The sequence below is a fragment of the Ochotona princeps genome, chromosome 8, assembly GCF_030435755.1.
Source record: "Ochotona princeps isolate mOchPri1 chromosome 8, mOchPri1.hap1, whole genome shotgun sequence".
In the NCBI taxonomy this organism is placed as follows: Eukaryota; Metazoa; Chordata; class Mammalia; order Lagomorpha; family Ochotonidae; genus Ochotona; species Ochotona princeps.
This window is the reverse complement of record NC_080839.1, coordinates 13,666,636-13,679,931: the sequence shown is the minus strand read 5'-3', so window position 1 is coordinate 13,679,931 and position 13,296 is coordinate 13,666,636. Positions and strand designations below refer to the sequence as shown.

The following is a 13,296-nucleotide window of genomic DNA, read 5'->3' as shown; positions in this document are numbered from 1 at the left end:
CACACATTTCAGAGAGTACCTTTTGTCCAGGACAAACAATGACCCCGAGATTGGCGCTCCTGTAAGAACAGGACAGGGGAAACTGCGGGTCATAATGAGTAATACTGTGCTTAGTAGCTGACTTCACCCTCGAATAGATCCATGACATCCAAGTGGAGTCCCACGAACCCAGAAAGGACCCAGGTGGGGTCCTGACAGGTATCCCACCTGCATTGCAGAACCCCTCCCCGGCGCCAGCCACTGCTAACTGTCGCAAGAGGCACATATGGGAGAACTCTGTTTTCAGTTTTCCTAATCATTAACCCTCTGCTGAGCTGCACTGCTCACCCCCAGCCATGTGTTTTGGGTTAAGATGAAAACAACAAAAGGTCACAGAGGCCAGACACTCAGGGCAGCCCGCTTCCAGACAAGGAGCCATTGCCACTTTTTTTTTTTTTAAGATTTATTTATTTTATTATAAAGTCAGATATACAGAGAGGAGGAGAGACAGAGAGGAAGATCTTCCATCCGATGATTCACTCCCCAAGTGAGCCGTAATGGCCAGGAACCTCTTTCGGGTCTCCCATTTGGGTGCAGGGTCCTAAAGCATTGGGCCGTCCTCGACTGCTTTCCCAGGCCACAAGCAGGGAGCTGGATGGGAAGTGGAGCTGCCGGGATTAGAACCAGCGCCCATATGGGATCCCGGGGCTTTCAAGGCTAGGACTTTAGCCACTAGGCCACGCCACCGGGCCCGCCACTTGGTTTTTAACAGGAAAACTTGGTTTGGATATATATTTTTTCCCTAGGTGAAGAAATCAGAATAAAAAGTATGCTAGGAGGCTAGAAGTCCAAAAGCCTAGCTTTTTGCTTTTTCATTTCCTAACTTCTCCAGGCAATGCAATCACTTTGAGCACCACTGAGAAAGTGAAGATTTTCTTTTTTTTTTTTTTTTTTTTTTAATAATCTTACTTAGTTTATTAGGGAACAAAGTGTCAAGGGCTACAGGGTGAAAGTGGGTAATACCATTGTTTCCACATCAATATCATTTTACCCTGTATCTGGGGCCAGGGAAAAAAACAAAGGGAAAAGCCCCACCCAACCTCCCACCCATCCCAGGTCCCCAACGGGAGGCACGCTCTGAGGGTCCTGCTCATACAGTTTTGATTGTTCATCAGTTCTGGATTGCTGCCAATCTCTCAGTTCCAATCGCAATGAACCCTATTCAGAATCCACTGGCTAACAGTCTCTTCATGGTTGGGGTTCTAAGATCAGCAGTTCAGTCGGAGGGATCTCCAAAGAAACCTCATCTGAGATGATCCCAGGCCTGATTCTTGTGCGAGTTTGCTAGTACAAAGTCCGACACCATCCGTCACACCAATCAGCTTATGCTCATGCTGGTCGTTGGGATTACTGGGTTCGTTCTGTTTCCAGCCCTGTCTTCCTCGTGAACCAACAGGTGTTGTAGTCCAGTTCGATCCTGCCCACTTCATACTTGGTCCTCACGCAAACCGGTTGGAGCTGCAGCCTAGTTGGGGCGACTCCCCATAACCCCCACCAGTTCTGCCCCCTACCCTGGTTCCCATGCTTGCCAGTACACACCGCAGGCTTGTCAAGTCTGTCCCACATCCTGTTTAGCTCTCACACGTGTTGATGGGCATTGAAGCCCAGCTCAACCCAACCAACCCACTATCCAGCCCACACATCTACTGGCAGGTGCCCTTCTGTCCAGCCACCCCTGCCCCTGTCCTGGTGTTCGTGCTGTCCAATGAGAGTGGTAGCCCCGATGGAGGTGCCCACTATTTCCCTCTAGGCCACACTCACTCCCAGATTATGCACTCTCCAGGTAGTTCTGGCATTAGACTTGACAGAATTAGCTAGATTGTTTTCTATCAGTTAAGTTGCATGCCCCAAGGCAGAGCACACGCCAACAGCTCTGTTTCTGCAAAAGTCAGAAGAAACACACAGAGGGCTGGATCACCCACCCTGCCTTCGGGCGGGTTTTCACTGTAGTGCCCCCAGGAGCTCACCTCTTACTTCCTAGTGGGCCCAAGGGCAACAGTGAAGGAAAACAAAACAAGCAAAGAGAAAAACAAGAGAAAAGAGGAATGCATCAAATATGACAAGCCTTATCAGGAAATGAAAATGACTGGAGAAAGGAGGGAGGGGTGTGTGTAACTCTGGCTGCAGCATGTCTGAGTTGACACCCAGGGAAAAGAAGAAGCCAGCATGCAGGGATCTAGGTGGACAGCCAAGGCCAAGGTTACTCAAGAGCTGGGAAGAAGGCACAGTTGACAGGGGACAAGTGGGAGTGAACGGAGTCAGGAGGCGAGTCAGGAGGAGCGGAGTGTCCAAGAACTCCTGGTGAGGAGCAGGAAACCTTAGGACGACACAATCAGGTTCACCGTCAGAATCTCCTTGTGGCTGGTATGTGGGAAGTGGCCAGGGCACCTGTGTGCTTGAGGCCCCCACTCAGCTAGCCCGCCTAGCAGTGTGGACCCAATTCATTTCATTGTCAACACTGATTAGTAACTGATTAGTAACTCACAGGCCCTTCCTCCAGGGTCGTCTAGAAACTTTCAGAAAAAAAAATGTAAAACATCCTTATTGTTCATTAAAATAAACAAAAACCAGTTTTTCATCTAGCATTGCAAGGAAATGGTTCAGAATAACTTATTTAAATTTATTTATTTCCTAAAGCATACCCTGATGACTTGCCCCTAAAAAAGCATTTGAGGCCACTGTTACAAAGGAAAAGGGCAACTTTAAAAGTTCTCCCTGGGGAAATGCTTACACATTTGCACTTCAGATGCACACACACATTTTGGTCATGAGTTACCTGCCCATTCAGGAACCTATTCTGCACCTGTGGCCCAGCCTGCCTTCGCCACTCAGGGTCTCTTTCACTGCTCAATGGCGCCCCCATCAGAGAGGGAGCAGAACGCCCAAAACATCAGCCTTGTGGTTGGCTACCTCCCATTTTTACACCTTGTCGGGGGGCAGAGGTGTGTTCCCGGGACGCAGCCTTGCTTGAACTGCAATGACGTACCCATTGTCTGCAGTGGAGCCTAGGCACACCTTCACACCTCTCCTCTCTGGTTAGTAATCCCACTGAGAGCCACAACAGGCATGATGAAAACCTTGCACCTACATGAAGATAGTAATTTCCAGGTTTCATCACTTTCTTTAGCATCCTAACTTCTCATTCTGCCCGTGAGAATCCCCATTCTTTCAGCTTTTCGCCAGAAAAGATGGAACACTTGGTGTCAGACATCTCACGAGTAAGCTTATGATGAAATGCAGAAGGTACAAGGGAAATTGGAGAAACCACTCACTCTTCCTGCTGAGTGGATATGAAAAGATTTGTTCTCTGGTTATAGGACTATAGCTGTTACTTGCAAAAGCTCTTTACTACAGCTTTTTTTTTAATGGACAATAAAGATAGTCAATTTTAAAACAACCCTCAAAAATATAGTTGTTCTCATGACTTGCTCGATAATTTTGCAGCACACGGCAGCAGCAAAAACGAACAGCTTTGTAGCAGATTATAAATAACAGACCTGGCAGGAATGACCAGGAATTTCGGAGGGTTTGGTGAGGGAGGGGGCAGAGAACAGAGCGGCTTTAGTTCTTTGCTTGGTCTTGGCTCCTGACGTTTGCTGCAAATGGCTATGTTGCTCCCAATTACAAAATGTTTCTGTAATTTTATGTGCCAAAGGCCGTGTATTGTTTAGGGCTCTTACATTTGAGCAAATGAGCTTTCAGAGGGGAAAAATGTCCAAGGTGGGAGGGGAAAAGAACTAAGAACTAAGTAGAAACTGAACTTCGCAGGTATCCTTATGAAACATCTCTGAATGGAACAGGTGCTAGCTAGTTAGCCATTACTCGTGGGTCGAAGAGGCAGACACCCCATTCTGGGTGCCAACAGGGCTAAGAGGAATATTTGGCATGACTTTATTGATCATTTTCTCCCCTCCCCGCTGCGTTTTCTTGGGGGTGGGAGGCATCTCCGGTTAGTCTCTTCCAGCTTCCCCAAGAAATGATCCTACCTGAATTCTGAGGGATCACTCACGCTCTCAACAAGCCAGGGGTGCAGAACGAATCCTGCCTTCCCAGCCTCTGCTTATCAATCTGTATCTTGGGCCTGAAGTGCCAGTGACGACACTGGTGGCCGGAGATAGACGTTGGAGGCTGCCCAAGCACCTGAAGCTCCGTCCCCGTAAGGCAAGGGAGAGAACGCTCCCCTTCTCCAGCGTCCGGCAACTCGCAGAGCCAAGGTCACCACCACTCAACGCCCAGAACCGTGTAGACGGCCCCCCAAAACACCCAGTGCAACACTTCTGCGCCGCCTCTAGCGAAGCCTCCGGCTTATTACAGACCAGACCCAGCCAAGTCCTCCGCTCTCCACCGCGGACAAACTTCGGGAGGTGCAGCGCGCCAGGCGGCGCACCATTTCTCCGCAGCGATTAGGGAACTCACCGGCACGCGCGCCCACGATCCAGCCTGTTCAATAGCCCGCTGGAGGGGACGCGGTCGGTGGATGTGTGGGTTCCCCCGCGCCCCACTCCCTTGTGCTGTTGCGCCGCAGAGATGCTTGTAAACTCGCCAGAAGTCCCGCGCGTTCCACGAACTCCGGTCGCAAGCACCCGAACCCCAGCCCCAGCGTCTCTCCAGACTCACCTTCTCTCCAGAGCGCGCGGAGGGAGAGCCCCAGGAGCAGTGATAGTGGGGCCAGCCCCATCCTGGAGCCGCGATCTGGAAACTCTGTCCAGATCGACGTTCAGATGGACGGTCCGAACATGCCCGCGAGCCGGGCAAGCGCCAGCCAAGTGTCCCAGACCGAGCGGCCGGGATAGCAGGCGCCCGAGTGGCCTCCCAGTCGCTGGCGGGAGGCGCCAGAGGCTGGAAGGGGCGGGCCAGGGGCCGGGAGCCAGGCGGACTCGAGCAGGTCGGGGCGGGGAGGGGGCGGGGAGGCGGACGTTAGAGGAGGAGAAGGAAATGGGGGCAGCTGGATAGGGGCGGACCAGGGGCTGAACCCGGCTTAAGCGAAGGTTACTGGAGGTTGCGCGCGGATTGTGCGGGCGCGGCAGCGAAGCGGGGGCGGGCCTCCGGCGACCGCTGGTCCGACGGGGGGGCGGGGGGGATCTAGGGGGAGAGGGAGGTTGGAGAGGGGAGGGTGCTGGTGAGTGGTAAAAGAGGAGGACTGGCAGGAGTTGGGTGCAACGTGTGGGTGGAGTGAGAGGGGAGAGCAGAGATGGTGGGCGGTACTGGAGGCAACCCCTAGTATCACGCAGAAAGTCCAGTAGTTTAGGGACCACGGCGCCCTCGCAATCCCAGCTCTGTGCACTCGGAAAACGCAGGCGGCAGCGTTGCTGGCTGAACCCTAGGGCGTTGCACTCCCCAAGGAACGCCTCCTGGGAACGGTTGAAGGGACTCCTGGGGGCACTATGAGAGGCATCACTCCTGGATGGAGGTGAGCCAGTTAACAGGTGCAGAGCAGGCTCTAGTGCGGCACAGAGGAGGGTCGCCAACAGCGGCAGCAGAGACAGCGAATCCTAACGAAAGATTCAAGCCACGTTTACCAACAGCGCAACTTCCATTCCTGCTTTCTTAATGGAACCCTTGTTAGAATGGCTTCTATTTTACTGTGTGGTCCGTTGGCGTTGGTGATAGGAGCCAACTCCTGCTGCAAATTCCCCAGATTCCTCAGGTGTCTTTCTCTCTGCTAAGGGCCAAAGTCCTGCCAAGTCTCCCAAGGTCCAACATGATCTGATTTCCCTTTCTCTCTTCCATCTGCTCTGCTCCGTGGGGCTAACAGGTGGGTGACCAACACCTGTAGCTTTAGCTGTGACCAGCTTGGATGGCCTGGGCTTCTACCTTACACGGAGAGTAAAACAAAATCTGGCATGTGTCAGCTTCCTGCTGGCCCTAGTCCTCAGGGATGAAACCAGAAGGGCCACATGAACAGACTCCTGGAGCAGCGAAGCCCTCTGCTGTTAAGCAGCCTGCTTTCACTCACAGCCACGCACTTTTGGGGGATTTCTTGAAGCTGCATCTTGGGGGGAGGGAGGGGAGGCAGTGCAGGGCAAGGTGAAGGCAAGGAAGGGGAAGGGCAGGTTGAGTAGTTGTGACAGGGACCCTGTGGCTGACATCCTGTCCACCTTCTGATCTAAATGTTCATGCATGCACGTGGGTGCTGCTCACAATGGGGGTGACGTGGGCATGAGGGCTGCAGACCAGGATGTCTAAACAGGACATCTCTGTGACAGCACTGAGTACATGAAGTCATGCAAGGCAACTCAGGTCTCCAAAAGCTAACATTCCAGAGAACTCAATCGCTTTTCAAGGCCCTTGATGGCCTAACCTTACACCTCACCCCACTTTCACATTTTTAAAAAAAGATTTATTTTAAAGGTAGAGTGACACAGAGAGAAGGAAAAAGAGACGAAGAGGAAGGGAGCTTGCTTCTCCTGTTGGACTCCCTAAAAGGCTGCACCAATATGAGATGCCAGCATTGCAGGCAGTGGCTTAATCCAGTGTGCCACACATCAGCCCCTAATCCTACTCTCTTGGGAGGGGGGCAGTCAGAAGCCTACTCCCAGGGAGGAGAACCACAGGCCCCAACCTTATGCTGTAAAGAATTTGCAGCCACCTTTTAAAACTTCTATACATGCCAAAACTTAGCTAAAACATGGGACACATTTCTACAGTATTCATGTTGTGCGAGCCCTGTGTCAGATGGCCATGCATTTGTTCTACTAATTATTCAGATGACCACAATAAGCAATGGGAAAGGTGAAGGTAAACAAAAGAAGCAAGTGCTGTGATGTAGTAGATTAAGCCTCCACCTTTGGCACCAGCACGCCATACAGTGCAGGTTTAAGTCCCAGCTGCTCCACTTCCAATTCAGTAATTGCTAACACATCTGGGAAGTAGTAGAGGATGGCCCAAAGATTTCCGTGGGAGGCCCAGATAAATCATCTGGTTCCTTCCTTGCTTTGACCTGGCCCAGCCCAGCTGTTTTGGCCATTTGGAAAGTAAAATAATGGATGGACGATCTCTCTGTCTCTCCATACCCCCTTCCTGCCCAATCTTTGCCTTTCAAATAAATAAATCAAACAATTTCAAAATAAGAAAGTAGACATCAGGCTGGCCTCAGGACACTCAGGTGTGACTGTGATACGAAATGCCCTCTTTGGACCCAGCATGATAGCTCAATGGCTAATCCTCACCTTGGAAGTGCTGGGATCCCACAGGGACACCAGTTCATGTTCCTGGCTTGTCCACTTCCTGCCCAGCTCCCTGCTTGTGGCCTGGGAAAGCAACCAAGGATGGCCCAAAGCCTTAGGCCCCTGCATCTGCCTGGGAAACCCAGAAGAAGCTCCTGGCTTCAGATCAGCCCAGTTCCAGCTGCTGCAGCCATTTGGAGCGTGAACCAGCAGATGGGAGATCTTTCTCTCTGTATTTCCTCTCTGTAAATCTTATATTCATTTCTAATAAAAATAAATAAATCTTAAAAACAATGAAGTGCCCTTATCCTAGTTTCAGTGCCAGAGAACAAGCTGTTCATCTACCATTGTGCAAAAAATGGACTAAAAACCTGCTTTGTTCCAGGTATACATCAACACCAACGGAGTCTCGGTCTCCTGGACCCTAGTGCCAGTCAAGGTCTGTACCACTCCGATTCTCAGCTCCAACATCCATCTCTCGGTCCTTCAGGAACCAGAGCCTGGTTTTCCTATGGTGAACCATGCTCCTCACCCTCCCCACCCCAATACACACACACACACACACACCACACACACACACACACACAATTCCTGCCTGTCCTTGGGGCCCAGAGAGGGATGTGCTCTTGACCTCTTCTCCCCCAGTTAGTGTGCTAAGCAACATGTTTGGGATTATATAGGTGCCAGGTTCTTGAAGTTTGCTGGAGAACTAGGCTAATGCCAATCAGGCAAGTCAGAATGCCAGAAGTCTTATAGCATCTTATAATTTTTTTGGATAGTGTAGTTGGTTCAAGGATGAGACACCATCTGATGCACTCAACAAACCAGGAGTAAAAGTGGGTAGCTCTTGGGGGGGGGAGTCCCTGTAATCCATTTAGAATTGAATACAAGTGTACATCTGCAGTTGTAAGACTGTGAAGTGGGTGTTAAACAGGGCTCCATGGCTAAAAGAGTCTAGCAGCAACATGAGAATGTACATTGGTCCACTGTGATTGCTCAGTGGCTAAATGCTCACCTTACAAGCGCCAGGATCCCATATGGGCACCAGTTCATGTCCCAGCTGCTCCACTTTGCTTCCAGCTCCCTGCCTGTAGCCTGGGAACAGAGCAGCAGATGGCCCAAAGCCTTGGGATTCTGCATCCCCACTTGGGAGACCCAGAAGAAGCTCCTGGGTTTTAGCATTGGATCGGCTCAGTTCTAGCTGCTGTGGCCATTGGGAGAGTGAACCAGTGGATGGAAAATCTTCGTCTGTGTCTCCTTCTCTCTTTAAATCTGATTTGGCTTTCCAATAAAAATAAATAAAAACCAGAAGATAAAAATAGAATGTGCATTATGGGATGGGCATTTGCAGTCTGGCACCCACATGCTCTATCAGAGTGCCTGGGTTCCACCATGAAGGGCAGCAGGTGACAAGTGTTTGCTATCCTCTTGGAAGACCCGAGTTGAGTTCAGAGCTCCTTGCTTCACTCTGGCCCAGCCCTCGCTGCTGTACGCATTTCAGGAGTGAACTAACAAGTGAGAAATCTCTATTTCTCCCCGTCATCCTCAGTCTGTGCCTTTGCCTTAAAAAAAAAAAAAAAAATCTAAAAGAATGTGTATCACAGGCTGGGCATAGAGGCCTAGTGGCTAAAGTCCTCGCCTTGCTTGTGCTGGGATCCCATATGGTCATTGGTTCTAATCCTGGCCGCCCCACTTCCCATCTAGCTCCCTGCTTGTGGCCTTGGAAAGCAGTCGAGGATGGCCCAAAACCTTGGGAACCTGCACCCGCGTGGGAGACCTTGAGAAAGCTCCTGGTTCCTGGCTCTGAGTTTCAGATTGGCTCAGCTCAGGCCCTTGTGGCCACTTGCGGAGTGATTCAGCAGATGGAAGGTCTTTCTCTCGTATCTCCTCTTCTCTGTATATCTGCCATTCCAATAAAAATAAATGAATGTTAAAAAAAAAAGAATGTGCATCACAATCAAAAGGGTATGTAATCATTTGCCCTCATTGGGTCAGTGCTGTGGCACAGTGGATTAAGCCATTTCCAGTGATGGATGATGCCAGCATCCCATATGAGTGCAGGTTGAAGCCTCAGCTGCTCTGCTTCTCACCTACCTCCCTGCAAGTGAGCCTGAGAAAGCAGAACAAGATGGTCCAAGTGATTGGGTTCCTGTTGCCCATGTGGGAGACCTAGGTGGAGTTTCAGGCTCTGGTTTCAGCTTGGCCCAGCTCTGACCATCACAGTCATTTCAGGAGTAAATCAACAGATGGAAGACCTCTTTCTTTCTCTATCCCTCTGCCCTTCAAATTATTAAAACTAGTCATTAAATAATATGGCTCCATGTACTTTCTTTCTTGGATCTGGAAGCATCTGTATGTTCATGAAGCACTCCAGATCCAAGGAGCTCAAAATGCAAGACTGTTGTGTTTTTCTGCTCACACAAGCATTCTCTGCAAGTATAGCTGGCCCCAACAGCAGTCTTCTGGGGGGGTCTCATGAAGACCAGGCACAAATCATCCATCTGCCTGCTTTCAGTAAACAACGTTGAGAAACTGGGGAAAATCTTCCTGAACCTCCTTGAGTCTAAGATTAAAAAGCAACATTTTTCATCAGTATGCCTCGTGTCCTTGGCCCAGCGTCAGTGCTGGGTAGGAACCTGAGTGAAACAGCTCAGCCTAATTCCAGGCTGGCTGGAATTAACTCCCAAAGCACAATGGCTTTTGTAGTTGTTGCAAAATGAAGTGGTACAAGTGAAAGACTCCATTCAGTACAGTGAACATGACAATGGAATAATTATTCTTCTTCTAGTTAGTTTCCCCTACCACCCCTTGAACTTTCAACATAATCCACCCAATAGTTTGAAAATAGTAATGGAAGGGAAAGGATGTAGCTCCCATGCAGAATTTCATGTGCTCAAAGCTTGGTCTCCAGGCAATGATACTGAGAAGTGTTGAGATGAGGACAGAAATACAGATTTGGGGTCTTGAAGAGGTGGGGCCTGGTAGGAGGTGGTTACTGGAGGTGCTACTCCTGCAAGAAATTCATGTAAAACACACAGGATCCTGGTTTGTTCCCAGAAGAGCAGATTGCTTTACAAAGGGGAAGCCCAGACCCTGAATTCTTCTCTGGCCACCCGACTTTCCATGTGATCCCTCGTTCCTGCCCTGTCATCATCTGCTGTGTTGTAACGGAACCAACTGTTCATGGACTCTCAGTCTTCTAAACTGTAAGCCAAACAAGTTTCTTCTTGATAAAGTATTCAGTCTCAAGCATTTCATTACAACAACAGGTCAAGGATGGTCATCAATTGTCGCTGTCCCGCAGCGATGGACTTGGTGCACGGAGCTGATGATAACATGCGTGGACCCTGACTGATGGTCAAAAGCCGTAGTTTATTAGTGGCATCAAACTTTATACACTGAGGGCCATATAGGATAAGGGAGGAAGTATTGAGCTCATCAACAAAACCATCAATGCTTTTGTTTGGAACTCTTTTGTCTTGTATATTCCACCAGGTGTTCTCATATACATACTCTTCACTCAACTGTTCTTACACAAATGATATCCAATAAGGTATACAAAAGGTAGCCATTTGGTTATTCTCCTCCAAATATTATCCAACCAACTGTAATCCTGTGCTCACTGACCTTCTAGGGTCACAATGTCCTCCTACAATCAATATAAAATGGCTCTCAGTGTATTGAATTCTTGGGCTTTTGTTGTTTTTTGGTGATGCGGCAAGGTAAGAGAATCCTTTTGGCATGCTGAAAAAAAACTATGAGAAATGCAAGTATCTAAATATTAGTTTGTTAGAAATTGAGACTATGTTGAAAAACACCATGGAAGTTCTGTCCTCTAACACTTGTAATCTGTTGTGGAACTGAAGAGTTTGGGTACAATGTATCAATCAGCTGCTGCTCAATCACATATTAGAAAGCAATATACAAGTTCCTGTTGGAGTGTGATGGAGCACAGAAGACAACCCATTCTACTCCTTTAACTTAGGGGTAGGGAAGAGGGCGGAGAGGCAAAGATCAGTAGCTAGCCCTTGCAGCTTTAGGAAACCCAGTGAGGTCTAGGAAAGATATTCTTTTCACTTGAACAATGTCTAGGATGAGCAAATATTTAGATACCAGACTTTAGGGCCTGGCGCGATAGAGTAGTGGTTAAGGTCCTTGCCTTGAATGTGCCAGGATCCCATGTGGGCACTGGTTCTAATCCTGGCAGCCCCACTTCCCATCCAGCTCCCTGCTTGTGGCCTGGGAAAGCAGTTGAGGACGGCTCAAAGCCTTGGGACTTTGCACCCGCCTGGGAGACCCGGAAGAGCTCCTGGCTCCGGATTGGTTCAGCTCCAGCCGTTGCGGCTGCTTGGGGAGTGCACCATTGGATAGAAGATCTTCCTCTCTGTCTCTGCTCCTCTCTGTATATCTGCCTTTCCAATAAAAATAAATAACTCCTTAAAAAAATACTAAATACTAGACTTCACTGTGACAATGAGACGGCACTTAGAAGGAGTTTGAGCCAGCATAAAATGGCACTGAAATTGCAAGATCCAGCACTTGCAGACTGGAGAAAACAAAGAGGATGCTTGGGGAAGACTCTTCAGCATGTTGAAGAGTATACCAGAAGCACCGAGTTCTGTGTTTCACAGCTTACTGGGAAACCGAACTTGTAAATTACTGGGAAACTGTGTGTGATGCTGGTTAGCAACTCCATTTAGCTTCCTGAATGACATGCTTGTATTCGTAGTCTAAGTAGTTCTAGAGGCTTTGAGATGGTACAGTCTACTGGAAATGACTTTATTCTTGTTTGGGATGAGAAGATGGAGATAGCTTATCCAAGAGATTTAATTTCCAGGACGTGCCAAGAGACTTGGCTCTTACCATTTGTCAGGAATGGTTAGCCATCTGGTGATCTGCTGGGTTTGAGACAACAGAAAATTGGTCATAACTTTGATTGTTGCATTTGTCCCTTTTCTGTTGCTATAACAAAGTACCTGGGGTGGACACTTTTATCAGCAGATGAGGCTTATTCAGCTTCCAGTCTTGCAGACTTGAAGAGTTCAGGATCAGGCAGCTGTATCCATTTAGACTCTGGTGAGAGTCCACTCAGCTATGTCACATCATGGTGAACATGTGGAGTTGCATGTGGCGTGTCCTTGGTTTATAACAGCCTACTTTCTGAAAACAAACTTATTTTGTTAAGTTGGCATGCACTCTCTGAGAACAGTGCCCCAGAAATCAAATTGCTTCATATAATCCTCACCACCTTTTCTGTTTTTTAAAGATTCATTTATTTTTATTTGAAAGGCAGATTTACAGAGAGAAGGAGAGGCAGAGAGAGATCTTCCGTCTACTGGTTCACTCTGCAAATGGTCACAATAGCCAGAGATGGGCCCATCTGAAGTCAGGAGCCAAGAGCCTCTTTGAAAGACTTGGGCCATGGAAATGAAGTGGGGCAGCCAGGACTAGAACCAGTGCCCATATGGGATGTCAGCCCTCACAGGCAGAGGATCAGCCCACTGAGCTACCATGCGGGTCCCTAGATCCTATCTCTTACAAATACCACGAGTTTAAGGTTAGCGTTTGGCTTAGCTGATAACATGATGCCTGGCATGTCCACATCTCATGTTAGAGGGCCTGTTTCAATTTCCAGTTCAGCTTCCTGCTAAGTTATACCTGAGAAGCAGCAGGTGACGTCTCAAGTACCTGGGTCCCTACTGCCCACACACAGAAGATCTGGATGGAGTTCTAGGCTTCTGGATCCCAACCCCAGCTGCTGAGGCATCTGGGGAGTGAATCAGCAGAGGAAAGATCTCTCTCTTTCATGAAATCCATCAACCAATTAATTAGCAATTCCAGCATTTTAGCACCATATTGGTGGAGGGGTCAAGCCTGCAGCACATGAATCTTTGAGGATAACCCATATCATGTTTCAGGCACTCTATGAGCTCTGGGAATCCTCTGCTATTTGGTTTGCTTACTACCAGGAGCCTAACTGGGTCACAATGAACAAAGAGTTCTGGAGCTGTGGCTGGAGAAGTGAGTGTTTCAGTTTTGCATTTCCCTTTGATTTGTGGGTGAAATCATAAACACCTAAGCTGGTGTGTGT

General features: G+C 48.9%; 1 protein-coding gene across 1 annotated transcript in view; it reads right to left on the bottom strand.

Annotated features, from left to right (window-relative positions):
- MERTK (MER proto-oncogene, tyrosine kinase) overlaps positions 1–4,926 on the bottom strand; it is a 106,066-nt gene extending 101,140 nt beyond the window's left edge. The window contains exon 1 of the mRNA XM_058667622.1: positions 4,657–4,926. Coding sequence (XP_058523605.1) covers positions 4,657–4,717 — 61 coding nt within the window. The 5' untranslated portion in view covers positions 4,718–4,926. The remainder of the gene's footprint in view (positions 1–4,656) is intronic.
- Positions 4,927–13,296: the final 8,370 nt, after the last annotated feature.